This window comes from Labrus bergylta, chromosome 19 (genome assembly GCF_963930695.1).
Source record: "Labrus bergylta chromosome 19, fLabBer1.1, whole genome shotgun sequence".
Classification (NCBI taxonomy): Eukaryota; Metazoa; Chordata; class Actinopteri; order Labriformes; family Labridae; genus Labrus; species Labrus bergylta.
In genome coordinates this window covers 5,488,336-5,512,149 of record NC_089213.1, presented here as the reverse complement: position 1 = coordinate 5,512,149, position 23,814 = coordinate 5,488,336, and the positions used below count along the sequence as shown (strand labels likewise).

The window sequence follows — 23,814 nt, the reverse complement described above, 5'->3', positions numbered from 1 at the left end:
TTCACTCTCCTGCTTTATCCTTTCCGCTCGCAGACGCCGGCAGAGGGAGAGGGAAGCTTTTATCTCCCGGCTGCTGCAGCTTCACACTCTCTTCTGCTCGATCTCTCACTCTCCACAATCCTCCCCTCCCTCCTCGGCTCTCCTCCTCCTATCCGCTTCCTCGTTGCCCCTGCTTCTTTCTGTCTCTCTCTCTCCCCTACTGTCTCTAGCTCGCTCTCTCTCTCTCTCTCTCTCTCTCGGCTGTTAGTGAGCAGTTTTCTATGCCACACACACACACATACACACACACACACACACACTTGACCCAAAAGCATTCCTGAATGACAGGCTGAGGGACTGAGAGAAAACAGCGAGCAACCGGGAGAGAAAATCAAATCTAAATCAGACTGTTGCGTCTCAGGCACAATAATGAGAGGCGGGTAAGCACCTCAGTCTGTTTCCCTCTAACTCTCTCTCTCTCTCTCTCTCTCTCTTTCTCCATTTACTTCCCCTCAATCTTCTTCCTGTCCATCAAGCCACAGGTTATGAACGGCTCTTGAGTGGATACAGAGGCACAGGGAGAAAGACGGAGATAGGAAAGAGATTCGAGGGAATTAAGAGAAAGTAAAAAAAACAGGAGGGGATGACGGAGGCTGTGGGATGAGACCGGGGGGGTGAGGCAAACACTTCCAACACACACATGATCTGTGATTACTAATCAAGAGAAATTTTTCCTTCATACTATTTAGAAAGAAATAGCCGAGCCTTTAATAAATTCCAAAAGGTCATTACTGCAAGCTTTAAATCAATATGCAGGACTGATTATGGGCAACATGGAATGTGCAGGATTTCTGCATAATGGTGATGAAGTGCACCACCTGGCTTTTATAGGCACGTAATCCACTGGATCAGCCCAAAATAGCCCTCTATAATTTGATCTTTGAAATGGTGTAATGGAGCAGAAATGTCAAATATTTCTGCCTCTAGAAAATCAAATCTAACCAATCAAAACACTTCTTCCTTTTAGAATATTGGAAATGTACTTTTTGTGCATTTTATATGTTTATAATCTTTGGATTTGGAAAATGATTGGCCATGAGAAGAAGGTAAGTTGCAGCACAGATGTTGCAGTATGGTTGCATGCTACAGGATGCAAAGAGTAATGCGATGGTCTGATTTGAATGGAACAACTAAAAACACAAGACACAAGATATTTAACTCCCCGCCTACACAGCTGAAGATGACTGAAGCACTGTTGCCACGTACAGTGTTGAAGCCTCTATAGGTTCCACCCACCATCGCTGCTCGTACACGCATGTGATCCTGCACAGTGCAGCGTGGCAGTAAGACTTCAGGAGAGGGAGATTCATCAACCACCGGGCACAACGAATGCTGATGGATGAACATGCATATTCAGAGAGCGCCTAATGTATGGAGAATATTTTCAGAGACAGATATGGATTGAGGCCACTAACAGGCAGTTCTCTCAAGTGCTGAAAAGCAATGGTAATTCATCTTCTCTCATTAACCGAGTGAAAAGATGAACAACACACAAACATCCATGGAGGGAGCATGAACCAATGGGAAACAGGCACTAATCAAGTCCCAGAGGAATTCCTCCTTTCTCTGTGGCTACATGGCATCATGAGCTGTCATAATCAGACCTTTGTGTGAACCCAGAGCCAGCTTCTAACAAGACTCCACCGCTGCATGTTGGACTGTCAGAAGAGCTTGTGATCATATATTTAGAAGGGTTTTTTTTGTTTTTTTTGTCAATAATGTGCACAAAGGCACCGAGACTGATCTTGAGCATTTAATTATCATAACACAGGCTCCATCTGCAGTCAGGGTAGCTTTGAAATGTTGATTCTTCGACGTCCCTACATCACAAAGCTGTTCTGTAAAACGCTAATATGAAACATGGAAGTTGAACCACACATCTTGTCTCCCTCAGAAAAATAATGACTGAGACAGAAGCTACTTCACAGAGTCTTTGTATGTACTGTAGACATTTCTGTCTTTGCAGAAACTTCAGAACTGCACAGCTTTTTAAGTAAAAAAAAAATGTTGTATGTTGTCAAAGAACTGCTGCACCAAACCTACATGACCATATCTGTATAGAGAAGGAGGATAACAAAATCCAAAGGCATTACATTTAGAAAAAAGGAAAGTCTTTGTTTTCAGGTCTGCACATGTCTCCAGTGAATCAGTGTTAACCTTCATATTTACAGTCTATTAACAAACAGAGAGTGTGATCTATTGATGCAAACAGACCTAAATCACTGCAGAGAAACGACCCTAAAACGGTGATTGTGCCGGGGAGCAGGTCACAGAAACAGGGATGGATTTCTGCACCAGCACATGAATCAACTCCAGGAAACAGGAGGGAAGTACAGAGAAGGAGGCTCGACCAATCACAGGAGGACAAAGAGCAGTAAGAGGAAGGTCTGCAGACAAGATCGGGGACTTCCTACAAGCCGGGTCAATACGGTAATAATGATAACTGGTGTCACCTAGTGGAGTGTCCAGGTAGCTACATCCAAGATGAGATAGGGAGTGGTGTGAAAGCATTTATAGACAGAACACTGATGAGCCTGTGTTATGGTCAGCTGTAGTAACCTGATTATTGAGTGTGGTGGTGTATATTCAAACTAAATGTGATGCAGGTTTGTTTCCCAATGATGTGAAAATATGATTTGTGTTCCTGTTCTGAAGGATATAAAACAAAAAAGGGGAATTTGAGGAAAGACAAGCTTTGTTACTCGAAGAGATGTATCTTGCTTTTAACGACGAGCTCGACATTCACAACAGAACAAGGCGGCTGTCTGATCTCTGCAGGAGATAAGTAAGACAAACAGCTTCGCTTAAAGCTGCGTTGTTGCCCGAAGCAGCCGACTGAGTTCCTCCGAGGTAAGACGAAGAGATATCACCTCGTCTGAAACTGGATGTGTGAATTAAATCATGACAAACAGCTGAATGAAAAACGATAGCTCACTGAGAGAGCTCCTAGAATTTGCTGGTGTGCTGAGTCACTCGTTTGCACATGCACGTCCTGGTCACAAAGACCTGCAGGCCTGCGTTTCCAGAAATGACTTCTTCTTCATCCTCATCATCATCATGATCATCAGACCAAAGCAGCCGGTGGGAATAAAGAGGAAATTATAGATTTCTCTCCTGATTTGGGTCACGTATCTCAGCAGCAGTGAGTCTGTTGACTCTGAGTGAAACGCAGGAAGTTAAACTGCAGCAGCTTTCGTCTTCACTTTTTGCAGCTTTCTGCTGTAATAGACTTTTTTTTTTTTTTTTTTTAACTTATATAACAGCTTTTTGTGGCTGTATTTCTTGTGTATTGCATCAAACACTGCAGTAAAGTCAATCACGTGTTTTCACAGATTTTTAAACCTTGAGATTAGAATTGAAGGACAGGACAGTCTCTGAGTAACTCTGACTTCTCCTTCTTCTATTTGCACTCAAAAAGGCCAGGCAGAGCTCTAACTTTGACTGTGCTTCAGTGGTAGAGTCGGTCGTCTCTCAACCGGAAGGTCGAGGGTTTGATCCCCAGCTCCTGCAGCCACATGTCCCAAAGTTGCTCCCACTGCTTTGGCGGCGGCGTATGAATGTGTATGAATGGGGTTAGCTAATACTGATGAACACTTTACACAGCGGCCTCTTCCATCAGTGTGTGAATGTGTAGGTGTGACCTGCGGTGTTAAAGCACTTTGAGTAGTCAGAAGACTAGAAAAGAAAGAAACAAGCTCAAGTCCATTTACCATTGTAACATAGGATTATCCCATTTCTATAACATTTTCATTTTTTCATTCTTGTTTGTTCCCTGCTGTGCATTTAATCATCCAACCAAAACACACTGAGCTCTGTGCTCACGTCTCACTGCAGCTCTAATGTAAAGCTGTCATCGTCTCCTGAACTCACTGAACTCTGCAAGCTCTAGAAACTAGTCGCTGCTCTGCGAGAAACCTCTCGTTCCACATTTAGCCTGCTTCATTACTCCAGAAACTCCCTCCGCCTGTTTCAGCCCCGACGTCCTGTCCGTCATGTTCTATCTCTCTCGCTGTAACATTGTGTTCTGCTGACTCATGCTCATGTCATGCACTACTGTTTCCATGGTAACCTGCTGACAGTGTCACCTTGCTTTGGGGTCACAAAGCAGCACAGTCTAGTGGTCAACCATAGCAACTGCAACTGCAACTGGTTAATAACCCTGTGTGAAAAGTACAAATAAGTCAGCTCAGTCACTAAAAACGTAGAGAAAAATCAATCACTGATGGTTTTTTTTAGAATCTTTGAAGTCCTTGTGTTCATTTGCTTTCGTTTGTGAAGAAGCCGTCACGCACGAGTTGAGCTCAGAGGTATTATGGGAGAATCCACTGCATTGATTTATAACCCCTGTCTGCAGGCGACGTCGATGCAGAAACATTTGGTGGATTTTGATTCCATATTAGGAGTCAGAGTCAGAATACAGCAGCTACAGATGACTGACTGTCCAGACTAAACACACACTGACCTTTGGAATAGTGAAGGTTAGTTAAATTTAAAAAATGCTGCATTTCAAGTTTTTTATTGGAACCTGAAGCTGAAACAGTCTGAAATGTTTTAGCAGAGAGGAAAACAGTTTCCCCCTGAAACACATCAGACTAATGACGTTTGGTCTTAAAATAGGTATCCTAATAAAAGCTTAAAGCAACAACCTTCACACATGCTGGTCTCCTCACTACTCAGTTTGGACTCAACAGTGCAGTCCAGGTTTTGTCAAGTATTCAAATATGCATTCCTTGAATAGTAACTCCACACGTTCATTCTGCACACTGATGAAGCATGAGAAAGCCCACGGGTGACAGTTTCAGTCAAAACATGGTTTGTCTGTTATAGAGGAGCAAACTGTAAATCCAGGATCAGGGTTTATCTGAAAGCTTACAGACTGAACACCCTGTGCTCTCTTTATGCTCTGGGCTGATCGACTGCCAAACCGAAGCCAGACTGAAGCCAGACTGAAGCCAGACTGAAGCCAGACTGATCATGGGGTGTGTACCAACCACGACACGATATTATAACGAGCTACAAACTCATCACAGGACGTTTAACATGACAGTAAAAAAAACAGAAGCTGATTCTTGTGAGACTGCAGAGTTCTTCATCCTCAGCAGCTGTCTGAACCTTCTCACTGTGAAAATAAACCCTAACACTGTGTGGAAACACTCCTCAGGGCTCATCTTCCATAGAAGAACATGAACACACACATCACCTCTCTGTTGCATAAGGTGACGTCGGTTTGCCAGCACACCCAGAGCTAAGCTCCTCCTGGCAGCGATAAGAACTCAAATCCCAGCAGCTGGACGACACGGAGCGAAAGTCCACATTTGGAGCAATTTGCTTTCATTTCAGTCCGATTAAATCCAGATTGAATCACAGCGGTAATGATGTGGGCCGTAACTCAATGATTACATCATCAATTAAGAGGTATTATTTCATTAACAGCTACAATCTGTAGCCAACCATCAGGGCCTCTCACGTGAAGAATTCAACGTGCTGAAGCGTTCACTGAGTCCAGCACAGGAAACACACAGAAGAGCAGGTAAAGAGCACAGACCTGGAAGTGAAGGATGATGGTCCAGATGAGCCCTAGCGTCAGTTTGGGGTTCCCATCTGTGATGTCATCGTTCCTGATGTTCACAAGTTTGACCTGAACAAGAAAACAGAAGATTGGTTTCCAAGACAACAACAAAACAAAAACATAAATTGTATTTTTTCCCCCAAAAAGTACGATGCTTTAAGTCACACCAATTTTTCAAACACTTGATTGGACCTACGAGAAGACGAGTCGTGGAAAATAAATGACCTCTGCTTCAACTATCCGTCCCATTATGTGTAACAGGCTCCCTGAGACCTTGTTAAATCTAACGGCTCGGGCTAAGCCGAGTCTCCTCAGCTGTATAATTAGACCTGCAGAGAGACTCAGAGAGGATTCAGGGGGTGATAAGGTCTGCCCTCCACACCGCTGCTGTCTCTAAGGAACGAGACGAACGCAGCTTAAGAAAGATGGAGACGTGAAGAAGGAGGGAGAAAAAAAGCTGCAGTTTGAGAGTCAATGAAGAGATGCAGCGTAAGTGAGAAACAGATTTTTTGATGTAGCAGCAGGTGAAGGTGAGAGGGAACAAAGAAAGCTGCTGTGTGAGAGAGGGGCAGATGAGCCTGAAGCTGCTTTATAATGACGCCCCGTGCTGCAGATACAATCTGGATTAACAGAGCAGTAAGGAGGCGTCTGTCTGAGAACAGCTCTCTCTTCAAGAGGTTCACTGAGATGTGCAGGTTTGTATGATTAAGAGAAACTTAACTGAAATGACCTTAACTCTCCAGCTTTTCTAACCCATGTCCAAAGAAATCATAACTATGAACTTTAAGTGATATAACAGTAGTTTCTTTGCAACCAGCAGCTTTTGGGGGGGGATGCTTCATTTTCACAGTTTTTATTATGTAAGCGTAATGAAAACTGACGAAAGATGCTGAAGATTTATGGTGAGTAAATCCTGAGGAAGCAGGATGAACTTAAATCTGGATCCACTCCAAATTGGTCCAATGCTCATTTTTAATACAGGAGGGAATATCAGGGTACGATGCAGTTTGATACGATACGACCCCTAACTATGGATAACACATATCGTTCATAAAATAAAAACAGATGCATCATAAACAAATACAGTGTGTGCCAGTGATGACAATAACTAATCAGACCGGTTTGGTTTTTTGTACCAGGCTGTAAACATGTTCATTTATGCTTTTTTGAGTGTGGTGTGTATGTGACTTCCGGTGTTCCTGCAGCCAGCTTCAAGAGGACCCTCGACAAACTTATTTTTTAAACACTGGAGGTTCCCGCTTTGTTTTTATTTTGGCTATTATGTCAGCGCTGAAGTAAACTGCTTTTTTATTTTTTATTATGTTATATAAATATGGATTGGATTGGATTATGGACACAGAACAAGGTCCACAAAGTCGACAAATGTTCTTGATGTTTGAATAATTCCTGAGATTATATCTACAGACCTGATGCTTGTTCTGACCCGTGTTTGAAACAACCACCAGATATTATTATTATTATTATTATTGTGACTTTGTCGTGTAAAGCAAACAGGGCACTGTAGCGTCTCTTATTTGGATGTCCATGTAATGTTTGTGTTTGTGTACATACCTGTCTCTGTTTGAGGAAGTCCAGCGCTATTTGGACATTCTGTAGTCGATGAAATCTCATTCGGCCTTTTTCTCTCGGCTGCAAGAAAAAAAAAAGGAGAAAAAAATATAATGAGGAAAGTCGACGAAGATGTTAACTCTGTTTTCTTTTAGTGAGGCAAACGCAGCAGGCAGCTGTGAGAGCAAATCAAGCTGAATTCAATCCACATCGCAGTGAGTGAGTTGTATTGACATGAAATGGTCCTCTGGGGGGCGCTGTCTTCAACAGGAGCTGTTAAAGACATGCCAGAACTCAGGAGCAAACCAGAGCCAAACCATGCTGGTTCAAAAATAACAACACAAACTTCATACAGGACCACAATGTTGTTATTGTGTTTGTTCAGCACAGACTCTCAGTTTAAAGAGAGGAAAGAGAAGAAGAAGAAGAAGAAGAGAGAGAAAACCTCACACGGATCACAAACATACAATCATCATAAACACTCTGCTGCTGCAAAAGATAAATGAGTGCAGGATGCAAATGTTGGTTCACTTCACACGGTGCTGGTAAAGAGAAGGTTCACTCAGGATTAGTCGTCAACTCAGAATAAAAACTTAAGAGGATGAGAGAGGAGAGGAGACTGAGAGGGGAGGAGAGGAAGGTGATGAAAGAGGAGAGGAGAGGAGAAGACAGGAGAGGAGAGGGAGATGGTGATGAAAGAGGAGAGGAGAGGGAGGGGGAGGAGAGGAAGAAGGTGATGAAAGAGGAGAGGAGAGAGGAGAGGAGAGGAGAGGAGAGGAGGTGATGAGGTGATGAGAGAGGAGAGGAGAGGAGAGGAGAGGAGGTGATGAGAGAGGAGAGTAGAGGAGAGGAGGTGATGAGAGAGGAGAGGAGGTGATGAGAGAGGAGAGGAGAGGAGAGGAGAGGAGGTGATAAGAGAGGAGAGGAGGTGATGAGAGAGGAAAGGAGAGGAGAGGAGAGGAGAGGAGAGGAGAGGAGAGGAGGTGATGAGAGAGAAGAGGAGAGGAGAGGAGGTGATGAGAGAGGAGAGGAGGTGATGAGAGAGGAAAGGAGAGGAGAGGAGAGGAGAGAAGGTGATGAAAGAGGAGAGGAGAGGAGAGGAGAGGAAGATGGGAGAAGGTGATGAAAAAGGAAAGAATGTGTCATTTCATGTTTCCTCCTCTATGATCCTCTGTACACTGTTACTTGCTCTATTATATTGGATGTTATGAACAGCGATATGTTACACATTTACTCATAAATCTAACTTTATTTATTCCGCTACCTGCTCGTCTTGTTACATGTCTACATGAGCAGGAAAACTCTCTTGAGCTTCTACCGGGGAATTTATTGCTTCAATTGATTACTACGTTTGTTATATAAACTGCCTTTACCTGCACTAACGTATAATTACTGACAGTGCTGTGCACAGGGCGTCCACTTCATTATGAGTTCATTTATCCTATTCCAACTTTGTAAAGGTAGAAACTGACAAATCTCTTGCATCATACATGTGTCCCTAACTCCTTAGTGTATGATGACACTGCAGCTAGATTTCATCGTGCAAACTTCATGCAGATAGACGCAGAGCATCGTTGGGTGAAAACTTCAGACCTCGACACTGTGGTGAGTTTAGAAAAAGTACACTTTTTTGAAGGCAGAGAAAGCTAATGATGGACTCTTCATCTATCTGTATTAAGAAGTAAACAAACTCAAAAACATCTAAATGTTCATAATGATGCTGTCACCCAACAGAAAAGATTTGATGCTTCATTCAGACACACAGCTTTGAATGGTGTCATGTGCAGCCTCAGTATGTCGGTCAGAAATCAGTGGCACAGCACTCTCATGCAGCCTCACAGCTCCACCTAATGGACGGAGCGTAAAGCTGAAGGGTCAGAGGTGAAGAAGAAGTGACAAAAGTGAGCGGTGTCAGTTGAAGAAGAAGAGGGGGGGGGGGGGGTAAAGAGAAGAGTGGTTTGATTTGAACATACTCCCTGAGCTCCTTCCTCCTCCTCATCCTCCCCTCCGAGCAAGATGAGAGGGGGGGCCCGCGAGGCGTATGCCCTTTTCATTGTAGGGCCGCTCTTCTGTTGCTACGGTAACAGAAGTGGGGAACATGGGGGTGGGAAAGACAGCAAGAAAAAAACACAGGAAGAGGAGTTGTGGTATGAGAAAGAGGACAAAATGAAAGAGGGTAGAAACAAATAAAAAAAAAGGGCCAACATAAAATAACACTGTCTGTGTTCAAAGTGTCAGAAAGGGAAAGTACATCCTTCAGTCTGAATGTGTCAGTGTACCTGTCTGCTGCCGGCCTGCGGCCTGAATGTCGCTCAGCATTAGGACTAAAACCCTTACATCATCACGCCAGGAAAAGTCAGCCAGCAAGGCTCAAACTCCCGCACCTCTGTTTACATGACCAACGCTGATCTAAAGTGCCACTAATGCTGTGTCAGCCTGGAGCAGGGAGTCACCTACAAGCTGGGAAAGTGAAAGGAGATGGCCGTCCTAAAACTCTCAGGATTACGATGCGTTGCAACTGGGAGTGACAGGGTGCAGTGAGATGGGAGTGGAGGAGGAGTGTGTGATGGTTAAATACAACGGTGTTACAGAATAATCATGTATCAGTGCAGCCTCATGTGTGGGAGAGTAAAGCAAACAAAAAAAAAGACGTACCAGGGTGACACCGGAGAGGACCTCCAGCAGGGATATCAGGTTGTGTCCATCCCGCAGGTCCTCGTACAGGTCTGTGATGTGCTTCCTCACCTGAGAAAGGAGGCAGGAAAGGGAGTAAGGAGAGAGAGAGAGAGAAAAAAAAAAAAGTGAATTCAACACTCCAATCATCCCTCTGTTGACTCAACACTATTGACATCTGTCAGGCTGATTGCTGGGCCAACAGAGACGAGGCACCAGCTGTGGCCTCCTGTCTCTGTTGCCATGGCGTCACCTCCACAATGAGGGGGGGTGGGGGGTGGGGGTTGGTTGACACTGGTGGCAAAACGCTGCTGACAGTGTGACTCAGCAGCCTGATGAGCTTCAGTGTGTTGAGTGTAAAAGTGGGACGCAAAGACTAAACTTCGATGTAGTCAATGATACAGGAAGAATAAACTAAGATATGATACTCGTAACATTCAAACAACATCGATACCTGTGTTGATATCAATGCAACAAAAATAGAAATGAGGACATTTCTTGATTTTAATCACCAAAAATTTCAGGCAAATTCTGTAAACTGTTTTTATAAGCACAAGTTCATTAGCCACTTTTCAGTACTCAACGTATTTGTGTAACTAAGACAGATCTCTCTCTCTCTCTCTCTCTCTCTCTCTCTCATGTGTGGGTTCTCTCCAGGTACTCCGGCTTCCTCCCGACATGCTAGTTAGGTTAACTGGAGACTCTAAATTCCCCGTAGGTGTGAATGTGAGTGTGGCTGGTTGTCTGTCTCTGTATGTCCGCCCTGTGATTGGCTGGTGAACAGTCCAGGGTGTAACTCCGCCTCTCGCCCAATCACAGCTGGGATCGGCTCTCGGTATAGATAATGGATGGATGGATTAACAGAGAAAATGTCTTTTTAAAGCCTAGTATTCAGTTCATGTCACATTCTTTGATTTCTTTGAGATATTAAATGTGGACTTGGGAGATGTTTTGTTTTCGAGCATCATATGGATCATTTCTCTCTTACTCTGATGGTCCATGAGAGGGTGGAGATGTGACATCAACATCTTTTTAAAATAGACACATTCACTGGACAAAATAAGGAAATGTATTTTACTTCAGTAACTTTGTAAGCTTGCCTTTTTTTAATTCTTTTTTATGTTCTTTCTTAGAGCTGCATACTGCCACCTGCTGGACTGGAGTGTGTTTCCTCTAATTTGTTACATTGGGAGAAATGTTAACTTTTGGAGAAACAAATTTGAGAGCCTGATTTGAGAGCGTTTATCAGTGACCAACAGGAAGTGCTGACATCATCACGCACACCTTACTGTATGTGTGACTTCATGAGGTTTAATTAGATCCCTGACTCCAAAGTTCACTCTCTGCCTGCTTTATTGTGAATTAACAAGAGAAGAGAAACACATTATGATCCTGCCTTTAATACGCTTCATTTTGCAGAGTGGCCCGTGTGATGTGATCTCTCAAAGTGTTTGATGCACAAGAGAACAAACTACATAAAACAACTGAAAAGATGCTGTTTCATGGTCACAGGTTCCTTCATCAGATTTAAAGAACAACATCATTCAGTGCTCTTAAATAGCTGCACAAAGGCTCAGACTCTCCAGGCAACAGCACAAGAAAAGCTTTTGCACTTCATTTGTCTTTACTGGAGCGCGGACGCAGAAATAGTGAGGGGAGGTCAAACATTGCTGCTACTCAAAGTGCCTCAAAAAAAAAAAAAAAAAAAAAAAAAAAAGGTAGCTGTTATAATGCAGATCCTACGTGGCAGCCAAGGGCGCCTGTCCTCCTGCATTACAGAGACTCTCTGCACCTGCATGGACACAGTATTGCTGCAGTCCTGGCCCCGGGACAAGAAACTGCACTATCACATTTCACCAGGAGAGGGCGCAACAATGACAAGAGTAAACTGAAGAAGTCTATTCATTGAAAGGAAACAAGCATCCTAACACTTCTTTTAGAGGAGTCTCTTAAACATCACTCTTCTGTTCTTGAGGTTGAGCTCAGAGATAAAAAGTTCCTTTAAACTCAACTCGTCTGTTATAAATAGTCTCTTCTCTCTCTTCTCTCGCCCGTCTATTTTCCTCTTCCTCCTCCCTCATCTGTGTCACTCTCTCACCGTCCTGTTGCTGCCTCTTTTCAGGCCGCTGATGGAACAAGTGTTAATTAGATGGCGGGTGAGACGCGGTTTATTCACCACTAACTGGAAATGAGGGTCTGAGGGTATTTGTCTAATCGTGTCTCGATGTGTCAGAGCGGGCCACGGCTTCGCGTCAGTCCGGGAATGAGACGATGCCTCTCTGTCCATGACGTGTTTAACACCCGCTTACTGGAATTCAAGCTCAAGATTTCAGACAAAAAAAGTCCTTTTCTAGTCAAGGCAAGTTTATTTGTAGAGCACGTTTAAAACAGCCTCAGCCTTTACAGACAAGGCGTTAAAACAACAAAGAAATACTTTTTTAAATCAAATATTGGATTTGTTTGAACTCATTTCAAAGGCCAGTAAAAAGGTGGGTTTTGAGCTGTGCTTTGGATGAATTGAATGAGTTAGTGCCTTTCATTGGGGGGGGGGGGGACGACAAGGAGAGACTGCTCAGAGGACCTGAGTGATCGTGTTGAAGGCGTAAGGGGTTAAAAGTTCTGATAAATAAGAGGGATGTGTCCCGTTTGTGTTGCAATAACTGATCCTTCTGCAGCAGTGAGAAGAAAACCAGAGTGAACGAATTATCCTTAAAAAAAATGAGTACTTGAGATTTATTTTGGTTTTTTTTCTGTATGCCTTAATTTAAAGATAGCACGGTGGAAAGAGTCCTAAATCAGGGAGAGAGAGAGTGGGGAACCCGGGCCACCTGTCTGGAGGACCACAGCATGCGCACTATCAACTATCAATTACTGACGGTTATGATGTCTTTTGAAAATACAAAGTTAGTGTATAAGAGGAGTCACTGACTCAGGTTGAGTTACGGGAAATGTTACTGAGTTTAAAATCACTCAAAAAAGGACAAAAAGCTGCTGCTGCGTCTGTAGACTGTTGTTTCAGTGTGTCTGAAGGGATGATGCTCACGCAGCCAGCTGGGCCTGATGTGCGGTGACGGCAGCTGTCAGAGGCCTCTGGCAGCGGAGCAGACTGTCACATGGAGGCAATGTGAAGGACGACGTGGCCAATGACAGCGCTGCTCGGACAAACGCAACACAAAGCAGAGGTCGGACTGAATATGAGCAGAAATGTAACACCTTTCGTCAACAATAACTCCACAGACCGTATCTGAAACTGTGAACAGAAACGTCTGCTGATGTGATCTGTGTTTCATGCCCACTTGAGAGCACCGACACATCACAATGAGAGACTGCAGGTGGTTGTTCATCTTGTTAGCTCATTTAGCTAAAGAGCAGCTAACAGTTCGTCTAAGAAAAACCCCTCTTCCCTCCCCATGACTTCCTAATCCGCACCTTCAGGATTTATGCTCACTGTGTCAACAAGCAGCCAGGTCCACGTGTGTCACTGCATGCCAGCAGGTAAGCTCACAGGTTCCTGTTTATATTGGGCTGTGTTTGCACTGTACACACACACACACACCCACAACCTCATACCCGCAAATACCTTGCACACCTGAGCATGACACACACACACTCAGAGGAATAGGAAACAATGAGCGATGATGTCACCGCTCAGGAAGCTGAGGGCAGAGTGATCTCTAATGTCCCTTCTCTTTGTCTCATTAGCATTTTTTATATTCCATCTTTCCTTCAATCTGTGTCCTTGTTTGCCTTTGTTCTCATTCCTCAGTCTGTGTTTGTCTTTAAATCCTGGCTGGTTGGGTGGAGCTTTGTACAAATGACCGTCCTGGCCGAGAGTCAACAGATGATGTAGATCTCTGAACTATTCCGCTCCCCCTCCCCTCTTCAAGAACTCAAGAGTGTGGGACATGAGATGACTGCTTTCTGAAATACTGGCAAAAAAAAAAAACAACCAACAAGAGCAGTTTTTTTTGGTTTTTTTAAGATTAATTTGGGGTTTTTTGTTCCCTTATTCTGGAGAAGAGTGGAAGTTAGGCTGTGTCTGAAAACTGCAGGAATTTAAAGTATGAAACGGGTGCATACTGGTCATGCTAAACTGTCCCACAATGCACTGCAGTACTGCTGTCGCGCTGTCCAATCGCGGAGCTCGCCGACCAGCTAACTAACGGCTAAACATAACAGTTCTGCGCTGAAAAAACATTTGACACGTGGCCAAATCAAAATGACTCTGTAGTTTGCATTTTGTTGTTGAATTCTATTTTCAGATCGACGGTCCAGCCAGCTCATCGAACAGAGCTCTGACCAGAAGAACGTCACATGACCCGAGTGTGACCCGAGTAATGTGGTTTCGGACAACGCCTTAGAAACAGGGACAAGAGAGAGAGGGGGAACAACATGTGGGGAGGAAGTCACAGGTCAGATAGCCTCCGCACATTTGGGCGCAACCTCACCGCTACCTCATGAATCATCAGATATCAAAACTGGTGGCAATCATTTTTGGGTCAATCTATAATTCTTTGAACTCTGAAATCATTCCAGGTCTACTCTCGATTCTGGAAACAACAGAATCATCCCATTACATGTTAATGAGGGTAGCGTTCCCAACAGTGAAAAGTCCTCTCACGTCTGCTGCTGCTGCTCTCAGTCTCCATCTCTGACCTACATTCACAGTCTGAAGCTGGTCTGCCTCTGCCAGCTGATATGGGGTTACACTCACAGGCCGAGCGCTGCAGAGTTATGGGGTCAGACAGACGCTTCATTCCTGGGTCAGGTGACGGGAATACCCAGCATTCACTCCTTTCTGTCAGCGCGCGTGTGTGTGTGTGTGACACATGCTATACTGCTTCAAGGATCAGATAGAATGACATGTATGTGTGCAGATGTGACACACATGTATGAACACATGTAGGCAGCTGTCTGTGAGCCACAAAGGAGACCCTGTGTGCAGACAGCCGACGGTTTGAACACAGACAAGAAATCTACATCTCTCTTTTTCTGCTTTATCGTCAAGGTAGACTACATTTGATTCTACTTCTGAGACTCAGCGTGCAGCATTTGATCTTTTTATCTGCTCTGACATGATTAGAGCGCCGTCATTTTTCCATCTGGCCGAAGACGAAGCATGAAGAGTCCCTGAATGCGGACCAAACCTCGGTCACAACGTTTCTAGAAGCTGTATGGGTTGTGCAGCAGCGTCGTGGTGTTCCCATCTTTCTGTCTAATTTATGATGTCTTCTTTTTTTTTTTTTTTTGTCGTTCTTGTGCACTATGGGTAATGTGCTTTATATGTTGTGTATGGTTTACATTTGTATTAGCTTCCCTCTTTACATGTGGATTGTTGTTTGTCATTTTTTTTATTTGTTGATGTTACAGTAGAGGAAGCTCAATGTGTGCATCAATCATCATTTAAGACACGTTTCTCCAAGGGGACAATAGAGTGTATCGTTTGCCTCGTATCATATTGCATTGCAGCGTAGTGTAGCGTATATTTTATCAAAATGATGCTAATGAATGTCTGGGTAAAAAGCTGAGGCAGAGGGAGAAGACGCCGTGTTAAAAATGCGATCCTCTCAGGATTGATTTTTTTTTTTTATTGGTCTCAGTTAGCTGTCTGATTACATGAGAGCAGTAGGGACGAGGAATAAGTCAAAAAATAAAATGACAAATATGCCGTAAATAAGATCAGCTGTCATCACGTCTCTGTACATTTATATTGATTCTGTGACACCGTAATATCTTTGTCCCAGTCTGTGAATTCACATTGCATTTCAGCGTTGCATAGGCATGGAACAGCGGGAGCTCCACATACACACACAGTCAGAAATGCACACACACACACACACACACACACACACACACACACACACACACACACACACACAGCTGGCTCCACTGAAACAGTCCCTCCTCTGTAACGTCTCTGTTACTACCTCTGAAGACGTTACAGAGAGGGGATCACTTCCCCCAGTATTCAGATTGAAGGAGAAACGTCACAGGGGCGTAAATATCACAGTCTGAATGAGGCTAGAGAGACTTTTCCTGAAGAAATCAATGTGTTCTTGTTTGATTTAAGACATAACTACTTGCCTTTACAACCTGAGGACTTTCACTTTCTTGATTTTTAAAAGCATGTTATGTGAGAAGTGGTTCACAATGTTTCTTTTGAATGATGTTTGAGCCCTTTCACACTTTCATGTCACAGAGGAATAATAAAGGAAAAATCTAAGCTGGAAGTCGAGTTTTAAATTGTTTGATTTATCACTTTTCTTTATCAGAATTAAATGTTTAGACACCAATCCTTCAACCGTAACAATAAAATAACCCTTAAATAAACCCAGACGACAGGCATACCCAAAGAGACAAAAACCAGGCTTTGCAGAGCAGCCGAGCTCAGTGACTCGTACCTTGATGAGATGCTTGTTGACCCATTTTGTGAAGGTTTTCTTCTGCACTCTGTCCCGCTCATCTGGAAGAAATACAGAGAGGAGAGAGCGAGGTTAATTACATCATGGTTTCTACAACTCGACAAGTCATTTAGCAGACGCTTTTCATCCAAAGAGACAAAAACACCAGAGAGTGAGAACAACACAAGTGAGGATCTAGAGAGGAGCACAGCTTTAAGTCTGATCACACACACACAGGTGCTGACAGGAAGTGATCAGAGGCAGAGCAACAACATCGACAGTAGAGAGTTTTAATCAGCATCAAAACCATCCTAAATATCATCTTCATCATCATTAAGTGCGTAGGTTTCCACTGAGTCATGATGATGAGGTGAGGTGATGCACACAGAAATACAGAACGCTAAACACTCCCATGAGAGAGGACGCTTATTGATGAAGCTCTTTACACTCAGACAGGATATAGATTTGTGCGCTGCAGCTCTGTCCTCAAACACACAGATACAAACACACACACACACACACACTCACAAAGACACATGCACACTGACACACACATAAACTTGATAATAAAATAGAGATTTACTGATCCACTTTTTCCCACATGTGCGGGTCCAGATTCTGATTGTGATATTTCTTTTGATCATAAGAAACATTGTTATTGTTGTCGTTGGTTTTGAAGTGAAAGGCTGCACAAAGCTGCAGTAAAAACCCAGCATTGCATTTCTTACTCAAAGAGCACAAAAATAATAATCATTAAAAAAATAAAATGACATTTATCTAAACTTTATGCTGGCGTCACATACAAAGAGGAGTGTAAGAATTGAACTGTCGATCGTAAAGAAGGAGCTGTTCAGTCTCGTCTGACCGTCGTCATGGAGACGATTTGTGGACACTTCTTACAGTTCATCCTGAACGTCTTCAAAGTGAGACTGTGCGAGCTGAGAATCTTTGAAATGCCCGACGATCTTTCTCGATCTGTGACAAGGGCCGATAACGGATATGTGAATTACACCAACGTCAGACCCGATACCGATATAAGATCGGATCTGTTCCATCTGTAAAAAAAAAACACTCTTCTCTTTACTCACATCAAACATGTTAGATTTAACAGCTTCTAAATGTTTCTTTTATTCAGACATGACAAAGCTTTGTACGAGCTGAAGAACATCTGTGACGGTTCATTGACTTCAGCTCCGGGTCATGTCGATAAAAAGCTGCCATGTTTTTTCTAAAGATGACATCATCAGAGAAGACTGTGGTGGTTAAAAAAATAAACCCAGAAAGCTGTTTGTCTGGTTTCTCTCCTCCCAGCATGTTAACCTGAGTGGAAACAAAACGGTCTGCATTTTGATCATTTTTGTCATCCCCCATCGTCTTGAGTCCCGCCTCCTCTCTGAAGCTCTGACGTTTGTCTCAGATTCTCTAACTGAAGTGTGATCTGACTGTCAGGCACAGCTCCAGCCCGCGTCCTCCACGTCCCAGAGGAGTGAGGCAGCCGGGCCAGGAATAGAGCCTGATGCTGGGACACGACTGTGTTATCTCTCCACACTTCACAGCCTCTCTCTGCTCCTATCAGTCAGTCTGGGAGAAACAGGAGACACACACTCTTGTTTTCCCTTTCCCGCCATTCAGAAGAATATCTCACTTTCTGCTGGACGGATAATCAAACATCCTCTAAGTGTCATGGTGTGTTCCTAGACAGCTTTGGTAAGAATAACATTTAAACCTAACATACTCCAGCTGTTATTTAGTCATACTGAGAGTGTTATGTAGTTCGGCCGTCCCTCTAATGATGAACATCAGATTGCAAAATAAGGAAGAGCTACAACCATTTGTCCATAGAACTAAATTACCAACATCTGCTTTAATCAGCTATTAATGTGAGTTCAATCTCAAGCAATAAAATCTAAATATTCTTCCTCTAAACGTTCATGCTTCTCATTGAGGAAACATTCTGCTCTTCTTCTGCATCGTGTGACACCAAACTGATTTCTTTTCGGGGACTTTCTGTGCGACAGGTCAGGATATCTGAGGATGTCACAGAAGAATATTTCTCTTTTCTCTGACACTTCACGGCTGAAATGGTCCAAAAAACACGAGGGAGCATTTTACTGAACAGAATAAGTGTTGTTGAAGCAACAAGACTTTTCATTTTCTATTATAACATCAGAAGTAATTACAGCTTTCATCGGGTTACATCTTAACTAAAGAAAAAAAGGACTCAAGTATTCAGACTTCTTTTTACCTAAAATTAACATATTTCCAATCAAAATCTGTTCCAGACTGTCAGACACACACAAAATGAAAATAAAAATGATCTCTCTCTCTCTCTCTCTCTCTCTCTCTCTCTCTCTCTCTCTCTCTCTCTCTCTCTCTCTCTCTCTCTCTCTCTCTCTCTCTCTCTCTCTCTCTCTCTCTAACTAAATGCATTACAAGATTTGGTTATAACTTCCAAAATGTTGTTTTTGTGTGACTGTATTTGTCAGCACACGTTCAGGCTGTTATTTAATATCAGAGAAACTTATCCTCAGCATATTTTTTATTTCCTGAACCCCATGAGGTCAACATCTCTTTCACAACGCTGACCTGAACACTGTTTGTCAAATCAAACCCTCCATATGACAGCTTTGTTTACTATCTCAGCACATGCTCACTCATTACAGAACAGCGTTTCCCTCCAGTTTGTCTGACAGCCAATCAGAGGCCAGCTGGCTGCAGGTACTTCCCCCCCCTCCTGACAGCTGTTTATCAGTTGCCATGGAGATCAGCCATGCGAGGAGATAGACAGTATCACTTCCTCCTTCAAAGAGCTTGTTATCTTTGTGTGTGTCTTTCTCTCACACACCTGTGTAAACACACAATCTCACACACACACACACACACACACACACACACACACACACACACACACACACACACACACACACACACACACACACACACACACACACACACACACACACACACACACACACACACACACACACACACACACACACACACACACACACACACACACACACACACACACACACACACACACACACACACACAGAGCGTCTAAACAGTGCGACACCTTCAACTGTCAGGCTCCATAAGTAGGAAGGATTTCACCGAGTGGAAATTCAATTTAGGATTTAGTATGTCGAATATCTAAACTGGATAAAAATCAAAGGTCAATCTCAACAATTCAAAACACACACACACACACACACACACACACACACACACACAAGATGACGTGTTGAGGAGTTCACTAAGAGGGCTAGCCTTCAGGCAAAGAACACATATTTCAACATGCGCTTGCAAAATGGCTTTAGCACTGCAACACGCCTAGCTTCCCAAAACCTGCCGGAGAAGCTGAGCGGGTTACCCCAGAGGAAGTTCTCAGGCTTTTACATGTTAGTAGGTCACACACACACACACACACACACACACACACACACACACACACAGGTTAAAAACACTGCACCTGTGTAGACTTATGAGGTGCATGTAGGTGTGGTAATGAGGGTTACTCATCTAATCCTGTGTGTTATATTTCTACATTCATACATCTAAAACTGGAGAAATGAGAAGAGTTGAGGTAGTGACAAGCACGGAAAGGCGCTCATTCATCCACATAGGAGGGTATTGTTAAGATGTACACACCCCCTTCCACGCTACACACACACACACACACACACACACACACACACACACACTGATGTCTCCCCCTTTGCTCTGACATCTACAATGATTAATAGAGACCATATTCAGCACTACTGTGCTGTCACTGGTGTGTGTGCACAAACAGGAACTGTTCAAACACAGTGCAACACGTGCTGACAGGAGCCACTCTGCGCACTGACTGAATGTCAACAACAACTGCACTGCTTCTCTGTGGGCATGTTCACACACACACACACACACACACACACACACACACACACACACTGAAACACACTGACCTGCACAGCACATGAGCGAGTACAGGTGAGCGTTGAGATGGCACTCATTCCTGTAGTCGGGCCACATGGTCCACAGCTCCCTCGGCTGCTAATCAGAGCTCCATAAATGCTATCAGTGCATAATCCAGGACAGAAGTCAGATAATTATAACGGGTGGAGTCTCTGGCAAAAAGCTGCCGCCACGTATCCAAAAGTTAAAGCCACCGGGCGAGCCCCCGGGGGAGCACAGGCAGGAGTTCTCTAGCGGAGTGTCTCCTCCTTCTCTTGGTTTGATTTCTCTGCGTTTCAGTCGTCCGCTCTCTCCTGCTGTCCTGTGTCAGCTGCCATGTCCTCCTCTCTGTGCAGGCCCTCTCCCTCCGTCCCCTCACACCCTCTCTCTCTCTCCCGGCAGCAGTTGCTCTCACACGTGTGTGTCAAAGTCAGCGACAGCTACTCGCCCGCACTCCAAAAGGGACGGCCTCCCTCCCTCCCTCCCTCTCTGCTTACTCACTCCACTCACTTCCACTTCCTCACCAGGCAGTGGCACTCTGCACTCTCTCTCTCTCTCTCTCACTTGTTCTCTTGCTCGTTCGCCCTCTGTTTCCAGGCCACAGCAGACGGTCTGTGCTCAGGCTGCAGCTTACGCCGGCTCTGCAGAGCTGCAGGGGTGCTCGCTCTGTTCATCTATCCTCTGTTTTTCTTTCTGCAGCTCCTCTCGCTCCACGCGTAGGTAAGCAACTCTCCTCGCTGACATGCACGATCCAGAGGGACGATTTTCTCTTTAGATTTTCTCTCTTTTAGTTTACGGCATATTCATGACTGTGGAGGTTGTGTTAATCCACATGTAGATGTGTTTTTTTTTCTGGTGTTGAAGGAATTAAACTGACAGAGGCGGTGTGCATGTATCCTGCAGATATAGGAGGCAATTCTGAAAAATGTTTTAACTCCAAGAAGAATCCATTTGCGATGATGCAATCCACTCTTGAATCCTCTTTTTAAGCCAGAGAAAGAAAAACAAGCTAATAAATATACAAGTATGGCTTGTTCTGCAACACTATCCAAACATCTTCTCCTTCAAGCTGACAAAAGCCAGACGCAACAGCTCCCTGATAGCTTCATTTCCTCGCCTTAACTCCTTCTTCCTTTCACCGTGTTTCCTTTCCTTAAGAGGCAAACACAAACTAAACAGCTCCCTGATTCCAAAAACAGAGCACACAGCCCCAAAGTTCTCCTGCTCCTAAGCGGTTTTAGGAAGAAAGAGCCGGAGAAAGACTGTGACTGCAGCTGAAATGGGACTTTGGACTCAGCAGAGGTCTGGCAGACTTGTGAGTGTGACGTAGTTTAATGTAATATATTGAAAGCAGCCTCGGCAGAGTCCTTTCACCTCATGAGTGTGTGGACTAGAGAAAGGCGATGACGAGAGAAAACACGAAGAAGAAGAAGAAGAGGTCATATCTTAGGCCATCCACACATCCTCCAATCACAGAGAGAATTCACTGTCCTGGGCTGCTTCCTCTCACCACTGACAGCCTGGAATCACATTTTATTAAAAACAAAACCCTCTCTCTCTCTCTCCTCTCTCTTCATCGTTGCTTCTTAAAATAGCTGTGTCATCGCAGAGGCAGCGGGAGGCAATGAATTCTGCTCTGTCATGCTTTAAATGAATAAAAAAAACAGGGTCAAGAATGAGCATTGGGTGAAATGCTTCGCTTCGGCCTCGAGTCAGACAACAGTCATCAGTAGGTCATGTGACCTGGCCGGTAATCAGGAAGTCCTACGTCATCTGGCCTGACTCCTGAGGTCGCAGGTGTAGCTACAGTACACACACACACACACACCTGTGCAGACGAAACAGTGACACACACACTCTTACAATCACAACATGCTCAGAGAAACACAAGCTCCTCCCCCTCCTCCTCCTCCTCCTCCTCCTCCTCCTCCTCCAGCAGCAGTTTCAATCCTTCCTCTGCATCCCTCCTTCTTTTGGTCCTCTTCTCCTTCGCTCCCTCCTGATATCAGATCCTTCCTCTCCTCCGTGCCTCCCCGGTGAATCTCTCCTCTTTCTGCCCATAAGGGAACGTCGACACTAAAAATACCAGACGGAGCTTACGCCTCTAATACCATGCAGCGTGTTTATCCCTCGCTCCCTCCTTCTCTCTCTGTTATCACCGCTAATCTCCCTCGCTCTCCCTCTCTGTTTGCCTCGTCTTCCGGTGCTCTGGCTTTCTCCTCCTGTGATTCAATTAGAAATTTAAAAAAAGAGAGGATGATTCCGAGTGCTTTTCCTCCGTTAGTCCATCATGCCATCTTCTCTCCTTTCACTTTCTTTTTCTTGCTGCGTCTTTCTCAGCCAGCCCGGCTCCCAGAGTTCATTTATCCTCCTCCAAAACACTCAGCGGCTGGCAGCAGGCTCCGGCACTCTTTTCTTTTTCCTCTTTCTTTTTCTTGCCTTCCGCTTGTTATTCCTTTTTTTATGTCGGCGCTGCAAACGCTGAATGCTAAAATGTTTGTGAACAAGCCCCTTCTGGATCAGCAAATCAGCTGACTGGAGGAAAGAACAGGTTTTTGTTGTGCAAGATTTAGGCGGTTTTTGGAGGATTTGTTCACAAAGTGGAGAAACGTTCCAGTAATCGTAAAAAAAATAAATAAATAAATCCCAATCTTTCCCTCTCTCTGGTTGGATATGTCCCAATCACATTAACCAGCTCTCCAGTCAGTTACATTCAATCTGCCCTCCTGTGGCCGCAGCAGAGACACACATCTTTAAATGAAGCAAACTCTCTGACACTATTTGAACTCAATCTGCAAGAGTTGTGTCTGCATGAAAAAAAACTAAATGAAATGTTAAACAGCCAAACACAGAAGGAAAAAAAACACAGGACAACTCCATCCAGCAGCTAAACCCAAAGTTAATGATTTCAGGTGACTTACATGCACATAAAGATATTATTGATCCTGTTTAGTGACCATAACAACAAACAGCTCCTGGTTTATACCTGGTTTTATCTGCTCAGATCTGATTATAGTTACATTTCTAATCAGGTCATTTGTTTCTGAGCAGAGTCCAAGATTAGGTTTCTGACTCACCGGCCAAGGTGGCATGGAGATGAAAGAAATATCCACCGGCCAAAGTATTTTTTTAACCGGCCTAAATAAATGAATAAATGGTTAGAAAGGTTGGCAGACTCCTGGTCAATATCACCACCTACTAGCTAATGCTAAAACAAGCTAGCAGTGGACTGAATGCAGCAAGGTAGCTGGATTCCAGTACAGTAAACAGTGGAATAGGGTGAAGGTGGGTGGTGTTATTGTGTGTGCATGACGTGTGCATCAGTTTGTGTGTGTGTGTGTGTGTGTGTGTGTGTGTGTGTGTGTCAGCCCACCCCTGCAGAGCTGTAGCATTCAAACAGAAAAGGAGATAGAAGCTGCAGACACGTCACACAGTGGTAAATAAACCTGCACAGTTTTTTTATTTAAGTGACTGTTTTGGTAGAAATATTAACCCTGACAGCCTCTCTGAGATTTACTTAAAAACATGGAAAATCTGCCTGCACTCGTTGTCTGTTAATTTCAGACGCTGATCTCAAGTAACTTTTTATTCTGTATTTAGATCAACGTATAGCTTAAAACAACA

General features: G+C 44.0%; 1 protein-coding gene across 4 annotated transcripts in view; it reads right to left on the bottom strand.

Annotated features, from left to right (window-relative positions):
* macf1a (microtubule actin crosslinking factor 1a) overlaps positions 1-23,814 on the bottom strand; it is a 231,681-nt gene that overhangs the window by 123,802 nt on the left and 84,065 nt on the right. For 3 of the 4 annotated variants that reach the window (XM_065948500.1, XM_065948501.1, XM_065948503.1), the window contains 5 exons: positions 16,252-16,313; positions 9,833-9,922; positions 9,151-9,252; positions 7,181-7,258; positions 5,585-5,677 (listed from right to left, as the gene is read on the bottom strand). In XM_065948500.1, the coding sequence (XP_065804572.1) occupies positions 5,585-5,677; positions 7,181-7,258; positions 9,151-9,252; positions 9,833-9,922; positions 16,252-16,313 (425 nt within the window). Of the gene's footprint in view, positions 1-5,584; positions 5,678-7,180; positions 7,259-9,150; positions 9,253-9,832; positions 9,923-16,251; positions 16,314-20,201; positions 20,579-23,814 lie in introns of those variants that run through there. The other variant, XM_065948502.1, reaches the window with a different exon arrangement.